We start from the raw sequence: 25,167 nt of genomic DNA on the forward strand, positions 1-25,167 counted from the left end.
GTCGTTTTTATTTCATTTAATTACCATAAAAGCACGCTTGGACTTTATATATTTTTCTTTAATATTTGACTTAATTATTATAACATATTTCTCGCCTGACCTATGGTGGTGCAGTGTATAAAGCATTGACCTGGAAATGCTGAGGTCGCTGGTTCGAAACCCTGGGCTTGCCTGGTCAAGGCACATATGGGAGTTGATGCTTCCAGCTCCTCCCCCCTTGTCTCTCTCTGTCTCTCCTCTCTCTCCCTCTCTGTCTCTCTCTCTCTCTTCTCTCTAAAAACGAATAAATAAATAAATAATTTTAAAAATAACATATTTCTCAGAAATTTGTATATAGTGCACCTACAATTATTTGTAGGATTTTAAATGCGCCCCGACTTCAAAAAGTTTGAGAACCACTGATATAAGCAATAGGAGGCTATTCAAAATTCTTGAGCAGAGGGTCTCATGACATAAACCATGTGTCTGCAATCTTAGTCTTGTAGACTGGTTTAAAGAGGAACGGAAGTATTTTCAGTCACTGCAAAATATAACAGATAGAGCTGCCATTTCAAATAAATCACACTGAGATCTTACTGTTTTGGAAAATTTAGGAAATAATTCCAGCTGTGAGAAATAAACTCTTCAGAATCCTAATAAGTGTACTTTGTGTTATATCTAAAATGAACAGAAACAGAACAATTTATGACCCAGTACAAGGGCCAAGCAGTTCTCTTACTCCATATGATTATCTCAGATAACACACAAATGCTTTTAGAAATGAAGTCTTGGAGTCTAAGTTTCATTTCAGATGGACAAGAGGCAGGTTCTAGAGTAAAGTAATTTGACAAAGGACTCCTTGCTTCTATGAATAGCATGGGAACAGTGCAGTTGTTTTTCCAGTAAAGCGTAGTTAAATATAATTTTACTCAAGATACTCATCTCAGTCTGATTAGTTAACTATCCAAGCATCTGTTTAATTTATTGGAACATAAAGTCATCTTCTTCATCAGTAAAGTAGGAACTATATAGCACAGCACTTGAACAAGTCAAGTTACATTTTTAGGTCTTAAAGACTGCCTATTTTTTCTATTATTTCCTCAAAGACTTGAATGGACATCCAAATCAACTATTCAGGAGGCAGCTAAAGTCCGAGGCTGATCCAAATGCAGAATCCAAGAAAGAGAGAAGCAAATGGAGGAGCCCTCCAAGGTGGAGTGTGCGGAGCGAAGTACAGATGTCCCAGCAGTGTATTTGGGGAGTGACCCTCAGTAATGAACTGGAAAGGTTGAGGACGATAGGATTACAGAAAACTGTGCATAGACCCTCTTAATTCTTGCAAAGCCTTTTCTTTTCCTTTTTCTTTTTTTTTTTAGCAAGAGAGACAAAAACAAAGAGGGATAGATAGGGACAGACAGGAAGGAGAGAGATGAGAAGCATCAATTCTTTGTTGCAGCACCTTAGTTGTTCATTGATTGTTTTCTCATATGTGCCTTGACCAGCAGAGTGAGTGACCCTTGCTCAAGCCAGCAACCTTGAGCTTCAAGCCAGTGACCTTTGGGCTCAAGCCAGCAACCATGGTGTCATGTCTATGATCTCACGCTCAAGCCAGCAACCTTGCACTCAAGCTGGTGAGCCTGCATTCAAGCCGGTAACCTCGGGTTTTTGAACCTGGGTCCTCTGTATCCCAGTCTGACACTGCTATTCCTTTTTCTTGGCCCTACTGTTCCTTCTAACTACCAACTGGATTGGGCTTGAAGGAAGTTCTTTTTCATCTTTGAGAAAATAAGTTTATTGGAGTAGCAAGGAACTCCACCAGTTTCAGGAAACTTTAAGAAGAAATAGATGGGGCCCTGGCCGGTTGGCTCAGCGGTAGAGCGTCGGCCTAGCGTGCGGAGGACCCGGGTTCGATTCCCGGCCAGGGCACACAGGAGAAGCACCCATTTGCTTCTCCACCCCTCCGCCGCGCCTTCCTCTCTGTCTCTCTCTTCCCCTCCCGCAGCCAAGGCTCCATTGGAGCAAAGATGGCCCGGACACTGGGGATGGCTCTGTGGCCTCTGCCTCAGGCGCTAGAGTGGCTCTGGTCGCAACATGGCGACGCCCAGGATGGACAGAGCATCGCCCCCTGGTGGGCAGAGCATCGCCCCATGGTGGGCGTGCCGGGTGGATCCCGGTCGGGCGCATGCGGGAGTCTGTCTGACTGTCTCTCCCTGTTTCCAGCTTCAGAGAAATGCAAAAAAAAAAAAAAAAAAAAAAAAAGAAGAAGAAATAGATGGGGAGATGTGGCCAGCTGAAACACAGCTTTACAAAGGAAGTTTAGGAAAAGGAAGACGATGTAGGATTTTATGTTAAATGAGCAGGAGGGTCTGGGAAAAGCTTCCTACAAGTTATAGAGAAGTTCTGCTCATTTTTAGATACAAAGGAAAAGTAGCCAAAAGTCAGGAGAGTTAGAAAAACGTGAGGTGAAACTTCTCTATCTCCCATTTTTAAAATTTTATTTAGAAAATTAAATTTAATGTGGTGACATTGATCAATAAGAGTACATAAATTTCAGTAAACATTTCTATAGCATTTGAACTGTTGACTGCATTGTGTGCCCATCACCCAAAGTCAAATTGTTTTCTGTCACTATATTTATACCTCTTTTGTCTCCTACTCCTCAACTCCCTCTTCCTGGAAACCACTTCACTTTTTTCTATGTCCGTGAGTCTCAGTTTTATATCCCACCTATGTGTGAAATTGTATAGTTCTTAGCTTTTTCTGATTTACTTATTTCACTCAATATAATGTTCTCAAGATCCATCCATGTGGTTGTAAATGGCACTTTGTCATCAGTTAATATGGCCGAGTAGTATCCCATTGTATATATGCTTCTTCATTGGGAAGACAGCATGAGAGATACACTCAAGAGGAATAAACACAGTATGATGACTTCCAAGTGAAGATACAAGAGAGGGTCCATCTTGTCAGCATATTTTTGTTGTTATTGTTTGTTTTCAAATAAAGTTCAGTGGTTCAGAATCACCTAGAGAGTTTGTTAAACTAGAGTCCTGAGTCCCATACAAAAAGATTCTAATTCTGTGTTGGACCAAGAAATCTAGATTCTTAATAAACACTCTCAATGATTTTGATGCTGGTGATCTAATCTTTGAAAATGACTCATGTGGTTGGCTCAGCGGTAGAGCGTCGGCCTGGCGTGCGGGGGACCCGGGTTCAATTCCCGACCAGGGCACATAGGAGAAACGCCCATCTGCTTCTCCACCCCCCCCCCCCCACCTTCCTCTCTGTCTCTCTCTTCCCCTCCCGCAGCCAAGGCTCCATTGGAGCAAAGATGGCCCGGGCGCTGGGGATGGCTCCTTGGCCTTTGCCCCAGGCGCTAGAGTGGCTCTGGTCCGGCAGAGTGACGCCCCGGAGGGGCAGAGCATCGCCCCCTGGTGGGCGTGCCAGGTGGATCTCGGTCTGGCGCATGCGGGAGTCTGTCTGACTGTCTCTCCCCGTTTCCAGCTTCAGAAAAATACAAAAAAAAAAAAAGAAAATGACTCATGTGTTCATATGCTCTATGCAGAGTTGTATAGAGGAGAAAAAAGGCTTAGGGGTTTGAGAATGAGGATCTGAAGTAGGTAGGAAAATAAAACGAATTTCTAAATGACACTGAGCAACGATAAGTTAAAATTCAACATCATGGACCACAACTGCCATCTTTTTAAAAGCTCTTTAGTAGCAGATCAACCCATACAGAGCGTGTTTTCCAGACATGTACCAGGGCTGTGGAGAACATGACTAATGTTAATGAAACCTCTGAAGTTAATTATAGGTTAAGAAACAAGTTGAAATTTCACATTTTAAAGAGAATCACCTCAAGAATGTTCTAATTAACTCTTCAGCCGTTAACAAAGAAAACCATTTTATGTGTCCCGGACACCTCGCCAGCAACATATAGCACATGGCATTTCCTCAGACACTTCTGGTGTGAGCTAGTTAGAACACAGACAGAAAGTCAGATGGTGGAATCAGATGGAAGCTGGGCAGGGGGACATTTTGACAGCACTGGAGCAGGGCAGCAATGCCAGGACTCCCCCTCGCCACGGCACCATCAGCCCCCCGGCTTGTGTGCACGCGTTAGGTTTGCTTTCATCCGGTTCAGTATGCTCTATTTTTTTTAAAATTTTTTACTTAGTTTTATTAAAATTAAAATTAAAAAATAAAAATTTATGCTAATAGTGCTTAGATTTTTGATTAACAGTCCCAAAGCATCTGAGAATTTTGTTCTAATCTCTTAAGAACTTATCATATATTTGTACATAAATGTGTTAACATAGAACAATTCCAGGGACTTCACAGATGACTAAAGGGCCATGAACTCTAGGTTTGGAATGCAGCACTGAGGACTGGAAGAGAATGTATAAATGGGAAATGGTTGATTTTCACGGGGGTATTTCTGTCTAATCTTTGTTATTATATATAACTTCTGCAAAGTTTTAACAGAGAAACAATTGGGGTTTTGTTTTGCATTTAACCTGTGTCTTATTGTTCTAAACTACCATAGAATCTTCATAAATTTTATTTTCCTAAATTTCTAGGTATATTTTAATAACTTGCTATATCATATTTCATACTTGTTCTACTATTCAGTATTTAAGTTGCATTCAACATTTCAATGTTTAAGCTAAAATCACGGAAAATATATTTTTGCCTCTTGGCAAGTTCTTATTTTAAGAAGTTCCAGAGAATTGGCTCTTTCTCTTCTCCTTACCTTGTTTCCTGTACCAGTCCCTACTCCTTTTTTATACGATACTTGTTTTTCTTCTTTACTTGATATTTCCTGTAGTGTATAAGGTTGAAGTATGCTCTTGAAGGCACTTGAAAGAGAGGTATCTTGAAAAACCAATTTCTCAATAATAAGTATATTATGTGATAAATTGGACATATTTTTAGCTAAATCTGGGTCTTGATTCTAATACTATTTAATTTATATTTTCCTGCTTTGATCTTTCTCATAATTCTGTCAATATTGAGTAGTGTAAAACTTTTTTACACTATAATTAAATATAGACTTGATTATAAAAACAACTTATTTTCATGTAGCTTTTATGTAAAAATCTGTAATTGATTTTTTTTTTAAAAATATGTAATTTAGCCTGACCAGCAATGGTGCAGTGAATAGAGCATTGGACTGGAATGCAGATGACCCAGGTTTGAAACCCCAAGGTTGCCGACTTGAACACATGGTCGCTAGCTTGAGCATATCATAGACATGACCCCATGTTCGCTAGCTTGAGCCCAAGGTCACACTGGCTTGAAGCCTAAGGTCGCTGCCTTGAGCAAAGGTCACTCACTCTGCTGTAGCCCCCTGGTCAAGACAGATATAAGAAAGAAATCAGTGAACAACTAAGGTGCTACAACAAAGAGAAGTGATGCTTCTCATCTCTCCTTCCTGTCTGTCTGTCCCCATTCGTCCCTTTCTCTGTCTCTGTCACACAAAAAATTATGTAATTTAAATTATGAACTACATCACCAAGTTTGTGAAACCTTTAAGAACTATAAGTCCAACTGTTGTTAAAAAGAATTTTTTTTTAAATCTCCCCCTCTTTTTCTTGGTAATTTATTCAATCTAAAAGTAGTTTGTCAGAGTTTTAAAATTTTTAAAATATACTTGTTTTCTAGAAATATTTTATCTTGTTGACCCAAAAAAGTATTATAATCACATAATTTTGTATTGAATACTATATTCATTTGCCCCAATTTTTATTTGTTCATAGAGTCGTAAATTATGAGAACATCAATAAAAATGACTACTATACTATTAGCAAAAATGCAGTAACACACATTTATAATAACGACATTGAATTTATCGAAATTGATCGATGGGAACAGGAGTACCGATATCACAGAGCACTCACTAAGATTCCCATATTTTCACTTTTCCGGAAGTGGAAGGCTTTCAGTGTGTGGAAGAAGAATGTGCGCTCCAAGAAGATCAGTGGATGTCGGGAATCTCTGCAGAAAAATTTGTTCATTGTTAATGAGGTGTGTATTTGTTAATCATTTTAAAATCATTGCAGAGAAACAAAGTGTGAATCTATTACACATGTTGATATATTAGACTGTCCCTGAAATAGAATATTTCATCTGATACATTATTTAACATTAATTGAATGATAACAATTTCTATCTTGTCATCATGTAAGAGTCTGGAAGTGTTTCTGCATTTAACCAGGGTTGTAAAATGCAAAAGTATGAGAGTTGGTCCCCTTTATAAAAAGGAGAATCAACCTGACCAGGCAGTGGTGCAGTGGATAGAGTGTCAGACTAGGATGTGGAGGACCCAGGCTCAAAACTCCAAGGTCACCAGCTTGAGCACATCTGGCTTGAGCGCAGCCTCACCAGCTTGAGTGAGGGGTCACTGGCTTGAGCGTAGGATCTTAGATAGAACCCTATGGTCGCTGGCTTGAGCCCAAAAGTCGCTGGCTTGAAGCCCAAGGTCATGGGCTTGAGCAATGGGTCACTCACTCTGATGTAGCCCCCCCCCCCAGTCAAGGCACATATGAGAAAGCAATCACTGAACACCTAAGGAGCCTCAACAAAGAATTGATGCTTCTCATCTCTCTCCCTTCCTGTCTGTTCCTATCTGTCCCTCTCTCTGACTCTCTCTCTGTCTCTGTCAAAAAAAAAAAAAAAAGGCAGAATCAGGTTTGGACTCATGACCCCTTTTATTGTTGATCAGGTAATTTGTGTATTCTTTTGAGCAGAGTAGGCTGGGTACCTCTGTTACCTCTTCTTAGCTTTGAGATACTCTGGAATTTATGGTCCAAAATAATTTGGGGCCTGTTTTCATGGATCAGAACCTTCCAATATATCATATGTATTCCCCTACTATGGATTCAGACGGTAGGCAAATTTTTAATATTTATGTTGGAAGGTAGGGTAGGTAATCATGATAAAAGTTACCATTCAAGGGTATGTGGCCTTATTTTAAAATCTATACCTACTCACTAATTTCAACTTACCTCAGAAGCTTTCTATTTGGACCCGGGATGAACTGGAATTTCCATTAATGTCATGTTCAGAGTACTAGGTCCTCAGCTGTTCATTTCTGTGACACGGAGTCACCACCCTCTCAAATCAGAAGTTTTGAGTTTGCTTTTTATTGGTCATTTCCTTCATTTTGGATATAGTAATCTGAAAGAGTGTGATCAAGATATCAGTCATACAGTAAAGAAGCACTAGAGCAATGTGGCTAACATAGATACTATATTAGTGCAAGACAAATGCTTAAAATGAACCATCTCATCTGAGGTCCATTCCATCCAGCATTCTGAGTTGTGAAAGATATTCTAATCCTTCTTGATATCAAACTCAACCCCTAGATCTCTGATTTCATGAAGGATCCTTCAGTCATTTGAACCTGTTTTACTATCTTTTTACCCCCTTTCATCTTTTGCCATGTCTTGGACACTACACATTTCACAAATTTGTTACTAGGTATGTAAAATTAATTCTTCCTGCTTTTGTCTCTAAAATTAATCTCTATTAATCCTTAAGGCTGTTCCCTTATGTGTTGAGAATTGTCATTCTTGGTCCACCATTCATATCAATAATGTTTATTTTAATTTTTATTAATTTTAATTTATTGTGTTTACTTGGATTCAAGTGTCCCACTGAATATACACCCTCACCCCCCACGTCTGTGTCCCTTTGTATACCCCCTGCTCCCCCTCCCCCTTCCCTCTAGAATTTACATATCAATAATGTTTTAGCATTAAATGTAGTCCTAGGAGACTAGAAAGTTCTCATCTATTAAATCTTAGATTGACCTAAATAACAGACCCATTGTGTTGGCTTAGATATCAGATGTTATAATTACTCACACACTTACCACTAGTCTTACATTTGTCATTAGTTAATTGGAAAGGGTGGGGCTGATTCTCTCAGACTATATTGAAAGGATATGTGGAGCTGTCCTTGAAATTTTTCTTTTTATAATTGGTTTTTAGTAACCAACACTTGTGCCTACATTTTCTTATAACTTTATTGAAATATAATTTATGTACTATATAATTTAATGACTTTAGTATTTTCTCAATTTTGATTGACCATTACCACAGTAAATTTTAGAACATTTCTATCACTGCAAAAAGAAACCCTATTACCCATTATTGGTCACTCTCTATTTTTCCTTAACTCCCCCCAACCACCCAGCTCTAGGTAACCACTAATCTACTTTTGTCTCTATTGATTTGCCTATTCTGTACCATAAATCATATAAATGGAACCATGTAATACGTGGTTTTATATAAATGCAACCATGTAATACATGGTTCTTTGTGACTGGCTTTTTTCACTTAGCATAATGTTTTCAAGACTCAGCTATGTTGTAGCATAGTATTTGTGTGTGTGTGTGTGTGTGTGACAGAGACAGAGAGAGGGACAGACAGGAACAGAGAGACAGGAAGGGAGAGAGATGAGAAGCATCAGTTCTTCGTTGTGGCACCTCAGTTGTTCATTGATTGCTTTCTCATATGTGCCTTGACCTGGGGGCTATGGCAGAGCTAGTGACCCCTTGCTCAAGCCAGTGACCTTGGGCTCAAGCTGGTGAGCCTTGCTCAAACCAGATGAGCCCACACTCAAGCTGGTGACCTCATTACAAACCTGGGTCCTCTGTGTCCCTGTCTGACACTATCCACTGCGCCACTGCCTGGTCAGGCAGCATTTCTTTTTATTGGCCAATAATATTTTATTTTGTGAGTATACATATTTTATTTATTCATCCATCTATTGATGTATATTTTGTTTGCTCACATTTTCTGGCTATTATGAATGATGCTGCTATTAACATTTGTGTACAAATGTTTTTATCTGGACATATGTTTTATTTCCCTAGGAGTGGAATTGCTGGGTTATCAGTAACTCTGTATTTAACCTTTTGAGGAACCACAAAAGAGTTTTCCAAATCTACTGCACGACTTTATATTCCCATCAACAGCATATAAGGGCTTCAGTTTCTTCATATTATCATTAGATTTGTCTTATTCATTATAGTCATTCCTACTGGCTCTGAAGTAGGATCTTGTTATGATTTTTATTTGTATTTTCCTGATGACTAATGATATTGAGCATCTTTTCATGTGCCTATTGGCTATTTGTTTATTGTATTTGGAGAATTATTTATTCAGATAATTTGTCCATTTTTAAATTGGGTACTGGTTATTTTACTATTGAATTTTCAGAGTTCTTTATATATATATTCTGGGTACAAATTCCTAATCAGATGTATGATTTGAAGGATTTTTTTCTCCCATTATGTGGGCTGCCTTTTCATTTCTTGTTGGTACTCTTTGAAGCACGAAAATTCTGATTTTTTTTTTTGATTTTTTTTTTTACAGAGACAGAGAGTCAGAGAGAAGGATAAATAGGGACAAACAGACAGGAATGGAGAGAGATGAGAAGCATCAATGATCAGTTTTTCATTGCGACACCTTAGTTGTTCATTGATTGCTTTCTCATATGTGCCTTGACGGTGGGCCTTCAGCAGACCGAGTAACCCCTTGCTCAAGCCAGCAACCTTAGGTCCAAGCTGGTGAGCTTTTGCTCAAACCAGATGAGCCTACGCTCAAGCTGGTGACCTCGGGGTCTCAAACCTGGGTCCTCCACATCGCAGTTCGATGCTCTATCCACTGCGCCACCGCCTAGTCGGGCAAAAAATTCTGAATTTTGATGATATTTATTTTACCCATTTTTTTTCTTTTGTTGCTCGTGCTTTTGGTGTTATATCTAAAAACCTTCCCTTAACCAAGGTCACAAAGATTTACCCTTAAGTTTCCTTCTAATTGTTGTATAGTTTTAGCTCTTATGTTTAGTTCTTTGATGCATCTCATGTTAATTTCATTCCTTTGCACGTGGCTATCGAGTTGTCCCAGCACTACTTGTTGCAAAGACTGTCCTTTCCACACTGAATTGTCTTGACACCCTTGCCAAAAATCAACTGACTATAAATGTGAGGGTGTTTCAATTGTATTCTATGTATCTGTATTTTTCTGCCAGTAACACACTGTGTTGAATACTGTAGCTTTGTAGTAAATTGTAAAATTAGGAAGTGGGAGTCCCCTGGGCTCCTTGAATTTCCACATGAATTTTAACATCAGCTCATCAATTTCTGCAAAGAATCCAGTTGTCATTTTGATAGGGATTACTTAAAGCTGTAGGTGAATTTTGAAAGTACTGTCATTTTAACAATATTATCTTTTCTGGTCCATGAACATATGATGCCTTCCCATTTATTTGACGCCTTCCCATTTATTTAGATCTACTTGAATTTCTTACAACAATCTTTTGTAGTTTTCAGAGTATATGTTTTGCATTTCCTTATTAGCTTTATTCCTTTATTCTTTCTGATACTATTGTAAAGGGAATTGTTTTTTTATTTTATTTTAGATTTTTCATGTATATATAATACATTCATAGGCTGTATGTAAATAGTATATATATATGTATATATATATAGTGTGTGTGTGTGTAATCCTTTAATGTCCCTTTGTAATTAAAATATAACAATATATTTTATTTTTGTATGTTGAGCCTGTTTCCTGAAACCTTAAAGAATTTATGTTTGACTCTAATGGTTTAGGTAATGTGTGTCTGTATTACTTAGACTATTCTATGAACAAGAATATGTCTTCTGCAAGTAGTTTTACTCCTCCTTCCCAATATGGGTGACTTTAATTTTCTTGCTTAAATTTCCTGACGAAAACCTTCTGGTGTATAGAAGTGGAAAGAGCAGAAATACTTGTCTTGTTTCTGACCTTAGGGGGAAAGCATTGAGCCTTTCACCATTAACTGTAATGTGATGAAAAAATTGCTTTCTTTTCCTAATTGTGGAAGTCATTCTCATTCTGTCAAATGCTTATTCTGCACCTATTGAGATTATTATGTAATTTTCCTTCCTTTATTCTATTGGTATAATTTTTTATAATTGATTTTCAGATATTAAATCAACTTTACATCCCTGAGATAAATCATATTTGGTCATTCTGTGTAATTCATTTATATATTATTAGACTTGATTTTCTAGGATATTTGCATAATATATTTTCATAAGGAAGATTGGTGTAACGTTTTTTCTTTCCTTGGGATATGTTTGTCTGGTCTTAGTATTAAGGTAATATTGGCTTTATAGAATGAGTTGGGAAATGTTCTCATTTTTGAAAGCACTTATAAAGAATTGGTATTCATTTTTTAAAATGTTTGCTACAATTTACAAAGCCATCTGGGCCTATGCCTCCTTTCTGTAAGTGTCTTCTGTCTCCTACATTTTCAGGTTTCACTTAGGTGTGGATTTAGTATTAACTTTTCAGTATTATTCAATGCTACACATGATTTTAACCTGCTCAGTGCTAAATCATTTTGCTGGTTTTCTAATAGTGTGTCATTTGGTTGTACATAATACTATCAGGCAGTTTTCTGTTACTTTTACATTCACTCAAATACTATCATTCATTTATTTTAATTTGAATGTCCCTTTGTAATTAAAATTATTTCATTTTTTATTTTTAGTCAGTCTTTGCTTTGCAGACAAACCAATCTTAATTTCGTACTTTTACACAACTCTTCCTCCACTCATGAAGGGCTGTCCCTTGTCCCTTTTGCTGTAGTATTTTCTACACTGGGTCAGAAATGTACATGAGAACACATGAGCCCACAGCCTCTGGCTGGAGCAAGACCTAGAACTGTAGTTGGTTTTCTCAGTGCCAAATCGTACGGATCACCCAGAGGTTCCGATGACTCAGCATAGGGCAAAGTAAAGGTTTGGTGCCCAGATGAATGCAAGACTAGCGGATCCAAAGGGTTCCTGCATTCCACTCAAAGACACAGTGGCTTGGCATAGCCCTGATTTCATAGATTGTTTTTTATAGCAAATACAGCTCTTCTACTTATCCTCCAAATTCTGTTATGTTTCCCCATGGGCTTTCTTACCTAGGCACCAAGCCCCAGGTGAGTAACACTGATTATCCATCGGTGAAGTACTGACATTCATTTCAGTGCCACTGGTTAAAACTCAGTTTAAATGAACGCTAACAACAACAATAACAAACAAAAGCTCATATAATAAAGTTCAAGGGGTGAATACCTTTATGCATGGCAAATTTAGAAGACCAAATGAGATTTTGTCATCTTTATTTTTTCCTCTCTCCGTATTTCAGTTCTGTATTTCTCTGCATCTATTTCATTCTCAGTTGGGCTCTTAGAATAAGCACCAACTCCAGCTCGAGTTGCAGCTGACTCTTTTAATGAAAAGAGACTATCCCTTGCTGGAGAGAACACTGATTGACTCAGCTGGGCCACATGCCCAATCCTGATCCAATCACTGCACAGCTAGTACTCGGATAAGCCAGGTGTGAATACTTGCCATTCTTCATTCCAGTGATGAAGAAATGAGGGTCAGCCTTATCAAAACCACATGGTAAGGAGTTTTGCCAAGAAAAGAGGGATTCTATCACCTGGAAGAATTGTAGATAGGTCAGGAGAAGTGTCTTGGGCAGCAAAAATTATAGCCAACTCAACCTTTTACATATTGGAACCCACCATCTAGGTGATAAATTCTTCCTCCTCTTACAAGCCTGCTGATAACTTAAAATAATGCTTAATCTTTCTCACCATCAATGGTCGCTATTGATATAATAGCCCAAGAATGAACCACCTGACCCAGACCCATCTGAAACTTAGTAATAGCAGAAACAACAAGGCAGGCTGGGGGAGGGAGAAACATCTCCAATCTCGTATATTCACATCAGCTTTCACATCTGTCCTTTATGCTGACAGCCAGGTACAGTATTTAGGTTAAGCTAAAGTAATTCCTTAGATTATATATATTTTTTTCTTCCAAAAAAATTCCACACTGTCAAAAGTCTCACTTTTTGGCAAACCATCAATGTCAGATTAGGAGAAGTCAGAATTAATATCCTTGGGACATTCTTAGAACATGTGCCTTGGAAACCAGCAGCCTAGAACTGTTACTATGTTGGCACAGAGAAAGATTAAATTAAGTTCATGTAGCAGAATTTCACAAATCTTTCCACTCACTCTCCTAGCTCACATTGCAAGATAGGATTTCAATAGTGACTGAACTTTCCTTTCAGCAACTTTTTACCCACCAGAAATTTAAATTGGTTTCTGTCACCAGCAATTTTCAGCCGGTGTGCTGCAAGAATTCTTAAAGCATGCAATATCTGACTATCATGGGCACTGACTCCTTTTCCCTTTGTCAAGTAAAAAAATTACAACAGCCAGCACAACAATAGGCATCTGGTGTGAGTGAATCAAAATTATACCTATTTTTTTGTCAGGTTGGCAAAAAATATATTTTTTTGTTGTGCCACAGAATATTAGTAATCAGTTTATGTGTGCCATAAGATGAAAAAGTTGAAAATCACTGTCTTAGATCAATAGTTGAGCCCCTCCATTATCATAGTGACTAGACATTGTAAAAACTTAAAGGTAACACAAAGAATATTTTAGTAGCCATTGGCCAAATCTAGTGATATCTAAGATTTACTAAGTCCTCTGTGACTTGCCCTTGGTTTCATAGCTAAAAGGACATGTATTCAAAATAAAAAGAAAGTAATTTAGACAAATTAAATTTGATAATTCACAGAATACCTTTAGAAGAAAATTTTAGAAGTGTTACTTTTACTGTATGCACATGTAGTTACAGCTAAAGTTAATATATAGAGCTATTTATTTTCTTTAACAACCATTCTTATTTTTCAGATAACTTTATATTTTTAAAAGACAAGCTTTATTTAACTAATTAATGATATATTTCTATTTTCATTCAGCATTTGCGACCAGCTGTTCTTAAAATAAAGGAACTATGTTATCAGTTGAATTTTATGGGGCTTTGCTATATTGAAAAAGGTCACACCTACACCCTGCAAGAATTTAAGGCTGCGCAAATCATACGCCTGGAAGAGGTAGGGGCTCTTCAAGATTTTTTTTATATTATTGTTACTTTGGTACCACTAATGACGCATGTCATCAATGTCTAGGTGACAGAGCGCCTACACGAATTTAGAAGCGTGGCAAGAGACGTGGTGAGGAAGGCTTGTCGCATTGCTCTGAATGCTTCAGGGTTTACTCCTGATGACTGTCTTCAAGATGGTAGGAGGGGGAAAGGGTTTTAACAGGTCAGAGTGGTGGCTTTCTAAAATACTAACTCTATTTTACTTTTCTTAAGTATAAATAATGATCCTATTTTCTAATTCTTCCAAACTTACTGGATAGAGTATAAATTGAGTGTATATTGTAGAGGGAAAAAAATAGTAAATAGTTCATTTTCCTTGCATTATTGCTGCTTATGTACAGAACTTCTAAACGAGTTATAGAACCATTATTTCACAAGCATTTGATAGTGGACTCAGAGCCTCTGTGCTTAAAGGTATGTCTAACCTACTAGTACAGACAATAGTCTGTTAAAATTAAGGGATGGATGTCCCTCAGGATTGGCCCCAGCAAGCATTGTACTCCAAAGAGTAAACTAAGATGCAGTTGGAAAAAGAGGGTAAAAGGTTCCTGGAAAAGAGATCATGGTACACAGATCAAATTCTGTTAAAGTGAATGTTAATAAACTGTCTACAGTCATTCGTTGAGTTGAAATCCTTTGACGTGAAATTCTTTTGGATAATGGAACTGTTTCTGGAGTTTAAATTATCTCATGAACCAAAGCATTTTTTTTTAATTTTGTATGTCTTTTAATCATAGTGGAGGAAAAACTGGAATTTTTACAGAAGAATTCTTGTTGTATCTTTTGCTGTTCTTAGATTATTATAAAGCACCAGAAAGTAGAAGTATCCTTGAGTTGCCTGCTTATGCAATCTCTGAGAAAATGACATACACTGAGCAGGCCAGCAAAAGGCATCATTGCATGAGGCTGACATGGTAAATGATTCTTTCTTTCTTTCTTTCTTTCTTTCTTTCTTTCTTTCTTTCTTTCTTTCTTTCTTTCTTTCTTTTTATGAAGTGGGAGGTGTGGAGGCAGAGAGACAGATTCCTGCATATGCCCCAATTAGGATTTAGCCAGCAAGCCCCCTACTGGGGGATGCTCTGCCAATCTTGGGCCACTGCTCTGTTGTTTGGCAACCAAGCTATTTTAGTGTCTGAGGTGAGGCCATGGTGCCATCCTCAGTGTCCAGGGCCAACTTGTTCAAACCATTTGAGCCATGGCTGCTGAAGGGAGAAAGAGAGAGAGAAAGAGAGAGAAGGAGGAGGGAGAGGGATGGAGAAGCAGATGGTTGCTTCTCCTCTGTGCCCTGACCAGAAATTGAACCCGGGACTTCCATACACTAGGCCAATGCTTTACCACTAAGCCAACCAGCCAGGGCCATGATTGTTCTTTCTTTCAAGAAAAATCAGGGCATCTCTCATTCTCAAGTTTTATTAAAAGTTAAGTCTTTATCACAGGATTCACTAATAGTGATAAGGAATTTAGAAGATAAGGTAACTGGAATTCATGTTCCAGAAGCCTGCATCTGGGAATGGCAAGCTGGTAGAGAGAAAGGAGGGCATGTCCAAGGCTGAGACTATCCCCTTTGATTTCTAAGGCTTTGTTTTCCACTAGCCTGGCCCAGAGCATGGAGCTGGCTATGGTAAGAAGTCAGGCACACAGAGATTTGTACATAGCTTCATTGCACACAAAGTTCCACTGTCTCCATAAGGAAAGTTTTATAACTGGGAGGCCAGGCATTGGTGGGATTCAAATAATTTAAGAACTGGTTCTCTGCCTGTAAGGCCAGTGGCTGCCACCATGCACAGGCATGTTCTCATTGGATTTGGGCAGACGGGAAAGGAACTGTGGAGCCGGAAAATGGTGGGCCATTCTGTTTATTAGCGTCTCATAATAGCGGATGAGCAAACAGGCAGGGAAAACTACTTCCCTTTCTCTCAGGGCTCCCAAGTCCCTCAGCACTCCAGGCTCACTGGACTCATTCTCTGGACTCACTGGACACACAGGCCCCCACCAGCCTCAGAACTCTCCAGCTAAACAGGCCACAGGCCAGGTCCAAATACTCCTCTGGCAAACAATAGCAAACAATGGCCCCTCCCAAGCATGAAAGCAATCCACAATTTGCCATCTGCTGCCCTGAGGGCAAGCACAGACTGTACACACATGGGCTGCCCCCGTGCCAACACAACATACAAGTGAGCAAACCTAAGAACACTTTACAAAACTTTTTTACCCAACACTGCCCTAATGACTGTTTTAAGTATAAAAAAACCAATATGCTAAAAGGTAGTTGTTTATTTTGTGCATTTAATATCTAAAGAAGAACAATTAAAGAAGTACACAAACTAGATTATAAGAGTTTTAAAATATTAATAAACATATTAAATAATACCTGACAAAAAAACAATAAAACTGTTATTTAAGACATTTCCATATTGCTTCTTGATTGGCATCTACACTTGCGATCTTTTTCACTTCTGGGTGAAATGAACATTACTACGGGCACTTAGAATATGCTGTTGTGCAGATGAACATTAAAAAAGAGTAAGGAATGTAAATTTGTGATTTCCACATTGGGCAGCTGCCCAGGCACCCACTTTAGAGAGATCCCTGACTACAAGTTCCATTTTAACAACTGGTTCACCTAACTCAACAAAAATTAGGTATTGGTTGTACTGAACTAGCGCAAACCAGCTGAAAAGCACCACTGAGGCCAGGGAGGAGAGTCTTTCTTCCAGAGCCTTACAGGGGCTCTCCCGCATTAGGGTTAGCTCTGCCACTGCTTACCTGCTGGATCCTACCATTGTTCCAGGGTTGGATTCCATGTCATTCTAAGACTTCATTACTGCAAATAACTCTTGCAAACAAAGTCACCAAGCATTATCTGAAATGTATGTGGCACTATAAAACACTGGTTATTGTTACTCAGTGCTCACTAATTCAGTCCAACTTCTACAGTTATCTAGTTAATAAATCTCCACAGTATATCAGTTTGTATATGAGATTTTCTGTAATAAGATTGTGTCACAACAGAATTCAGTGAAGCAGTCCCTGAGGCCATCACCATATGCCTCCAGGCACTAGAGGCCCCTTGGGCTCCACTTAAGCCAAATAAAAGTCTACTGTGAAGGTCTTACTGACTCAGCCTACATTCTAAGCACTCAAATAAGGAAATACTACATTTGCATCTTTGGGTCAGCAATTGCCATAATCCAACAGCAAAGATTTTACACATTTATCTTTAAAATATAAGTTATAGATGTTGTATACTTACTGATTTCTTCTCTAAAGCTTTTTAAAAAAATCTTATGGCCCTTTTGGCAAAATGAGCTAAGTGCTTTTTCCATAACAACTGTATTGCTCATTAATAGCCTATTGAATAGTTAGAATACTTAGCTAAATTGATGCTATATTTATAATTTGAGTATGTTGTTTTAAAATAAAGAATGTCCAAAGAACAACTCTTCTGTGCAATAAATCTCTGATATTGTAATCTAAGTGGAAATTAAAAGAGAATTTATATTTTAAATTTTAAGTACTTGCTTTAGAGTCACGTTCAAAAATATGTAATTACTTAGAAAACAAACTATATTTTTTGTCTTTTCAAGCTTTATTCGTCTAAATGATTATCTAATTGAGAACACAATGCACGTGCTAACAGTAAATTCTGTTAACTCTCTTTTGAGTTACCTTACTGACAAGCTAAAACGAACACCTTCAGCAGATGTCATTCAGAAATGGATCACTGAGGAGAAGCCTGAAGTCACTGATAAGAAGGTAGGTACATCCAGACAAAATTAAGAAAATTCATTGGTTAACATTGATTGAGCGCTTACTATGCTATTTTCTGTGTACTGGACAAATGCGAGAAAAATGCTCAGAGGATTGTACAGTGTAATCAGAGCCTACCATATGCATATAAAATGACAGAATGGAAAGGAACATGTCAACAAATATCTAATACAGAAAGCATCCGCTGTGTTAAATGGTGCTGCCTCATAGGAATTTGCTAAAGGTTATTCATGTGTTCATTCAACAAATATTTCTTAAGTGTCCACGTGTTCCAGTAGAGCCCAAGCTCTACGTTTATCAGGCATCCCTGATTCGACTTCCTGTGCAGTGGGACATTCCTGCTTATCAGCAGGCTGGCAGCCTCTTCAAGACTACTCTTGAGGCGGCTATGAGAATGCTACTAATCAGTGCTAACACTAACTGCCACCAGAAGAAAGACACGACTGACACACAGAGTTAATTGCAATAATCACAAGGCAATTTATTACTCACAAATCCTTTCGGTGTGCCCGAGTACAGCTTAAGGGGGCCCCGTTGGTGTGCTCCTCTAGGCTGTCTTTGGTCAGAGCTTAGAGCAGCATGAAGACAGTTCACGTTCACGTTGGAGTCTGGGCGACTACTGCAGCACAGGCCCCTCAGCTTTAGTACCTTTTCTGGCCGATGCCTTCTAACAGGTGTCAATCTACAGGATTATCACCTCAAACCACCTTTTTGGGAGTTCCTCGCAGGGAACCCCTTTTATGTTTATCTACTGAAATGTTTATATCAAGCCACTTTATATATATATATATATATCTCAAACCACTTTTTGAGATGTTCTTATTTATGTTAATTTACACCAAGCCACTTTTTATCTAGGTATAACTTTACACACACACTAACTGGACCCTGCTTGGAATTCAAAGTCTGTTTATCACATCTGCACCCACTATATTAATTCCTATCCAGATGGCATAATTTAATTTAATTTTCTTAATTATTTTTAATACTATATTTTAATTACATTTATATATCTTCCATATTTTTGTTTTTTATATATCTATATATTTAATTACTATAACATATATTACTACAACACTACGGTGTTCCAATCCCTATACTGGGTGTTGGCTATATAGTGATGAAAACATAAACAGGATTCTTGCCCCAAAGAAGCTTATAGTTTGGAAGGCATCATGGGCATTAGCTGGCAGAGAGCAGAAGGCAAGGTGGTATGAATGAAAGAAATAAGCAATGGTTTAGGTGTGACAGGAAGCACATCATGGAAGCAAACCTTTGTGCTTTGAGTGGCTAACCTCTTGGGAGGAAGTTGATCTTGGACACACAGAGTAATCTGAGATGTTTGAGATGAAGTAGTACAAATTTGACTCTATTCTAGCATAACTGAGAGATCATATTACCTCATGTCCACATTTCTCAGTAAGTTTTTCCCAGCTCCACCCTAAAAACATTGCAAAACATGCTTACCTGGTTCTGTCAAGCTTCCTACCTCCCATTCCCAATGCCCTCCCCAGAAACTGAACTGCATTTTCAAGGGGGGATCCTCTTTGCTCTAGCTTCCCTTTCTCCCAAAAGCTGAATGTTAGTCACATACTCCTTTTCATTGCTTCCTCTCTTCCCCTGATTTCAATTCTTCCTTTTTCTAAGTACTATTTCATTCTAAAAGTAATATTTGTCTAGAGCAGAAAATTTGAAAAATACAGAAATATAAAAGGAAAGTATCCTTTGCTAGCCAAAGATAACCATTTCCAAGGAGAAAAGATTATTGTATTTTTCTTACTGATTTATCATCTGTTTTTTCCATTTAGCAATGTTTTGTAAAAAATCTCCTGTCAATATACAATATTTTTTCACATAATATTCTCACATATAAATGTACTATATATATTGTAAATATTAGTACATAATTTTATTGATCACTTTCTCACTACAAATAATGCTGCGAAGAACATCCTTATCTATACATGCTTCACCCATCTATGATTTTTCTCCTTGGAAGAAATTCCTAGCTGTGGAATTTGTGGCTCAGAACTATGCTCACTGGTTAAAGCTCTGATGCTGATGCATACCTCTCCAGAAAGTTTCGTGTCAAATTGCAACCTTCCTAGCAATGTTTGAGAATGAGAATTTACCCACACGTACACTGGCTAGTGTAAGAATGAGACGGCACTCGATCACCAGACGTGCAGGCTTTATTAGAGGAGAAAGACCTGCTGGGGCACTCCTCCAGGAGAAGTGCACCGGGTTACAGACTAGGGGCGAGTTATATAGTGTTTGGGAGAGCCTGAGGGGATACTGAGGCAAAAGTCCTGGTATGTCTGAAATGCTTCTCCTTGGGGGGCTTCGAGCATGTGGGTGTTGAATCAATAGTCCTGGTATGTCCGGAGCCCCTCCTTGGGGCGGCTTCTCAGCTTTTTGGAATTCCTCTGTCTCAGGGTCAATAGTCCAGTAAGGGTGAGGTCTGACAGATAAGCGGAACATCAAGAGGGCAGTTTGGAATTCACGTATCTATCAGCTAGTATCATTCATTTTCACCCTTGTTAATCTAATAGATGTAAAGTATGTAGTATGTCACTGTTTTTAAAGGTTATATTTCTTTAAATGCTGCCCCAGTGCAGAGATAAGAGCTTGGTGTGATGATGAGAAAGACCTGGGTCTGCCACTTACTAAGAAGCATCCTTCTCCAGATTCTGTTTTCGCAGGGGAGTAACAGTGATACCTGCTACATATGGCTGGTGTGAGATTTACATAAATGCTGAGCATTCCCTGACACACAGTAAATACTCAGTAAATGTCATTACTGAATAAACTATCTTCAGGAAAAGAAGGAGGAAGTTGATTGATCATTTGTATATTCCATTTAAGAACTGTCATATTATGTCCCTTGCCCATTTTTCTATTAAGTATATTACTATGTATGTATTAATTATTATAATATTAATCTATATTTCTTTTTAGTATATCAAGTATATTTCTATTTAAATATTACTAGCCTTCTATCTGCTTTATAAATTACAGATATATTTTTTTCAGTTCCTTGTTTGCCTTTCCATTTTGTTAATAGTATATTTTCAAGGAAAGAAATTTTATATTTTTTTCAATATCTGCCTTTAGTTTTTCATTTTTGTGGTAGTATCCTTTGAAAGACATGCCACTATGATAAAAAAAAAATCAGCTAATTATATAAGCTTAGTTTGCATGCCGCTTGTAATAGAGAAGTTTTTTATTTTACACCCTGGTGCTTGGATCTTGATAACATTGCACTTGTGTTCATTTCAGGGGGGCCCCATGATGGAGAAGCAGGAAGAAGATGAATCTCTCATCCCCATGTTCCTCACAGAACTCATTTTGACGGTGCAGTCACTACTTTTTGAGCCTTCTATGGAAGACTTTCTGGTGCGTGTTTCTTCATATCACATCATCGAAAAGTTTAGCACTTTTTCCTTAACTTGAGACAGATTAGAGGCCTGGTAGGGACACCATCTAGAGCAGTGGTCCCCAACCCCCAGGCCGCGGACTGGTACCGGTCCGTGAGTCATTTGGTACCAGTCCCCAGAGAAAGAATAAATAACCTACATTATTTCCGGTTTATTTATATTTAAGTCTGAACGATGTTTTATTTTTAAAAAATGACCAGATTCCCTCTGTTACATCCGTCTAAGACTCACTCTTGATGCTTGTCTCGGTCACGTGATACATTTGTCCATCCCACACTAAAGGCCGGTCCGTGAAAATATTTTCTGACATTAAACTGGTCTGTGGCCCAAAAAAGGTTAGGGACCAACCACTGATCTAGAGAACACCCTTTATACAAAATTTAGAATTCATTATAGGCATCTCCCAATGAAAGTTCAAGAAATCTCTCTGTCATAAATACCATTTTTGAAATCTTTTTAAGTACTCTGCATCTGAGAAAATTTTACTGTCTTAGTTACCTATTGCTGTGTAATAAATTACCACAAATTTGACAGCTATAAAAGCAAGCATTTATAATCTCACAGTTTCTGCATTCAGGAGCCCAGGCATTGCGTAGCTCACCCTCTGCCCCAGGACCTCTCCAGGCTGCCATTCAGGCATTGGCTGGGGTGAGGTCTCCACAGAGGCTTGACTGGAAATGGATCCACTTCCAGGTTCCCTCGGGTTGTTATAAAAATTCATCTCTATGCAGCTGTGGGACTGAAGTCTTTGTTTTCTTGAGGAATGTCAGCTGGCATCAGCTTACTAGAAAGGACCTGTAGTTCCTTGGAGTGTGGCACACTCTATGAGCAGATGGGTCTTTGTGTCTTCATGACCAGCTAGAGCATCTCCTCAGGAAGGGCCCACTCCCTCCTTTAGGGGCTTTCACTCTATTCGGTCAGATCCAACCAGCAGCAGCATCCTTTACGATTAACTCAGCTGAATCGGAACTTTATTATATCTGCAAAATCCCTTCAAGTTTCCATTCAATGTCACCTAATCATGGGAGTGGCAGCCCCTCATATTCCCACGCCCCTCCCAGAGTCAAGAGAGGACCCTCCAGGGTGAGTACACCCGAGGGAGGGAACCTTCGAAGCCAATTTAGGATTCTGCCTTCCACATTTTGTACATGAACAGACTAGGAATCTGATCAGAGTTTATATTTTCTGATGGTAGCTGGTATACCGTGGCACAAAAACATTACTAATCAGACTTTCTAGATTCTAATCTTCACTTTACAGTTGAGCTCCTTGACCTTGGGAAACCACTTCCCTCTCTGGGGTTCCATTTATGCATCTATAAGATAAGAAGGCAGATGAAGTTTAAGGTTGCTTCCAACACCAGCAGTCTATGATCCTGTAGTTTATCAGATAGGCCATTTTAGGATATTTACAAGGACATGCAGATGAGATCCCTGGGGTTGGAGTCTTGCTCAGGAACTCCTGCACAGAGAAGCTCTTCTGTTCCTCCCTGGCCAGAATTTCATCTCCGTCTCATGGGAGGCGGATGCGCTGTGCAGCAGATGACAGAAGAAAGGTCCTTCCAACAGCAGCTGGCACTTCTTCAGCCTTAAGTGAAAAACCTTAAAAATCTTGGACCCTCCCTATTTCCTTTTTTTTAAGGTTTACTCTTTATTACTCTTTGGCCCACATTGGTCTTTTTTTTTTTTAATTTTATTTTTTTAATGGGGCGACATCAATAAATCAGGTTACATATATTCAAAGATCAACAAGTCCAGGTTATCTTGTCTTTCAATTATGTTGCATACCCATCACCCAAAGTCAGATTGTCCTCTGTCACCTTCTATCTTGTTTTCTTGTTTTCTTTGTCCCCCTCCCCCTCCCCCTTTCCCTCTCCCTTTCCCCGCTCCCCCCCCCCCCCCCCCCCCCCCCCGTAACCACCACACTCTTATCAATGTCTCTTAGTTTCACTTTTATGTCCCACCTACGTTTGGAATAATGCAGTTCCTGGTTTTTTCTGATTTACTTATTTCACTTCGTATAATGTTATCAAGATCCCACCATTTTGCTGTACATGATCCAATGTCATCATTTCTTATGGCTGAGTAGTATTCCATAGTGTATATGTGCCACATCTTCTTTATCCAGTCGTCTATTGACGGGCTTTTTGGTTGTTTCCATTTCCTGGCCACTGTGAACAGTGCTGCAATGAACATGGGGCTGCATGTGTCTTTACGTACCAATGTTTCTGAGTTTTTGGGGTATATACCCAGTAGAGGGATTGCTGGGTCATAAGGTAGTTCTATTTTCAGTTTTTTGAGGAACCACCATACTTTCTTCCATAATGGTTGGACTACTTTACATTCCCACCAACAGTGGATGAGGGTTCCTTTTTCTCCACAGCCTCTCCAACATTTGCTATTACTTGTCTTGTTAATAATAGCTAATCTAACAGGCCACATTGGTCTTTTAATTCCTGCACATGAAGCTGTGGGCGAGGCTCTGGGCACAATCGCCACACTCACACGTTCACACCACCTGTAAGATCTCACTTCATGTAACCGAAAATCAGTCAATGTCACTATAAAAGACTACCACTCATGAATTTTCTAATTTTTTTACTATGAGTCATTAGTCTTAGCATGCACCCCCATCTAGTTTTCTAACACACACACACATAGAGCTTAGTCTAGAGGAAAATTATTTACCTGAGTCTTCACCTCTTACCTGAGTTACCTGGGGCTTGTTCTTCTTTGAGTTACCTGTGGCTTCCTTTTTTTTCAATTCTTCCCATTTTCCAATATTTTTCAACTCTTTTTTTCCTATTGTGTTGACTATTGATCACTTCTGCTTCTGGAAATAGACTCCCCACTTAATATAATCTCTCTTGGTTTTCCTCTTGTACTTACATCTTTTTCCTTTTGGTCCCCTTTCTCGGAGCTGCTTTTTTGTCTGACCTTTGAGTGTTCCTGTCCTGAAGCCTTCCTCTTCTCCACGGCTGCATACTCTTCATGTGGGTGCTCACTTCATTGTCCTAACTACCACTTATAGAATGGAGATTTATAAAGATATATTTCCAGCCAGTACTTTTCTTCCAGACTCAGATCTAGAAATTTCCATGATTAACTCCAACTCACTAAAATAAATTGAACTTATCACTTGTTTCAAAACTTGCTCCTTCTTTGTGTCTCCATCTTCATGATGCCCAAGCCAGCAGTTGGGAGTCATCCTGGCTTCTCTCTGACCTCTCTGAGTTCAACTCAGCTTGTCCTGTGTGCTGATCCTCACTTGTACCTCATATCAGTGGGAACTTCATTGTCTCCCTTCTGGCTGACGTAATAGTCTGTTCTGATCTAACTGCTCCTTTTCCTTCTAGTGCATTTCCTACATTGCTGGCAGGAAGATTATTTCATAGGCAAATTTGATCAGGTCACTTCAAATTAAAATTTTTCCGTTGCCTATGGTAGCATTTTTCAAAGGGCGCTTGGTGAGATGTTAATAGGCATTCTAGGAGAAAGGGGGTTGTGATATGCATTTGAATATTAAAAACTATGAAAAATCCTGTTTAACTTTGTTTAACCCAAGGTTTCTTCCCAAATTTACTTGACATCAGGACGTTTTTATCCTTAGTGTTGACCCTGGTCACAGTCTGGGAAGTACTGGCCCAGAGGGGACCAACTGCACCATTCCTCATGTCCTGTTTCTCCACACTTGGCACTTCTGCTTCAGCTCCTAAGTGACTGGAGGCACCAACCCTGCCAGTCCTCTCATGCCTTTCCCACACAGTGACTTACAAAGATACTACTGCATCTTTACAAACCTCTGCTCATTTTTTTTTGTATTTTTCTGAAGTGAGAAGCGAGGAGGCAGAGAGACAGACTCCCACATGCATCCGATGGGGATCCACCTGGCATGCCCACTAGGGGGCGATGCTCTGCCCATCTAGGGGATTGCTCCGCTGCAATTGGAGCCATTCTAGGGCCT

At 38.9% G+C, this 25,167-nt stretch overlaps 1 protein-coding gene across 1 annotated transcript in view; it reads left to right on the forward strand.

Moving 5' to 3' along the window:
* DNAH6 (dynein axonemal heavy chain 6) overlaps positions 1-25,167 on the forward strand; it is a 319,440-nt gene that overhangs the window by 39,435 nt on the left and 254,838 nt on the right. Inside the window, exons 5-10 of the mRNA XM_066267533.1 lie at positions 5,739-6,006; positions 13,812-13,946; positions 14,022-14,133; positions 14,793-14,910; positions 17,584-17,752; positions 21,047-21,163. Of these exons, the coding sequence (XP_066123630.1) occupies positions 5,739-6,006; positions 13,812-13,946; positions 14,022-14,133; positions 14,793-14,910; positions 17,584-17,752; positions 21,047-21,163 (919 nt within the window). The remainder of the gene's footprint in view (positions 1-5,738; positions 6,007-13,811; positions 13,947-14,021; positions 14,134-14,792; positions 14,911-17,583; positions 17,753-21,046; positions 21,164-25,167) is intronic.

The sequence above is a fragment of the Saccopteryx bilineata genome, chromosome 3 (assembly GCF_036850765.1).
Source record: "Saccopteryx bilineata isolate mSacBil1 chromosome 3, mSacBil1_pri_phased_curated, whole genome shotgun sequence".
Taxonomy (NCBI): Eukaryota; Metazoa; Chordata; class Mammalia; order Chiroptera; family Emballonuridae; genus Saccopteryx; species Saccopteryx bilineata.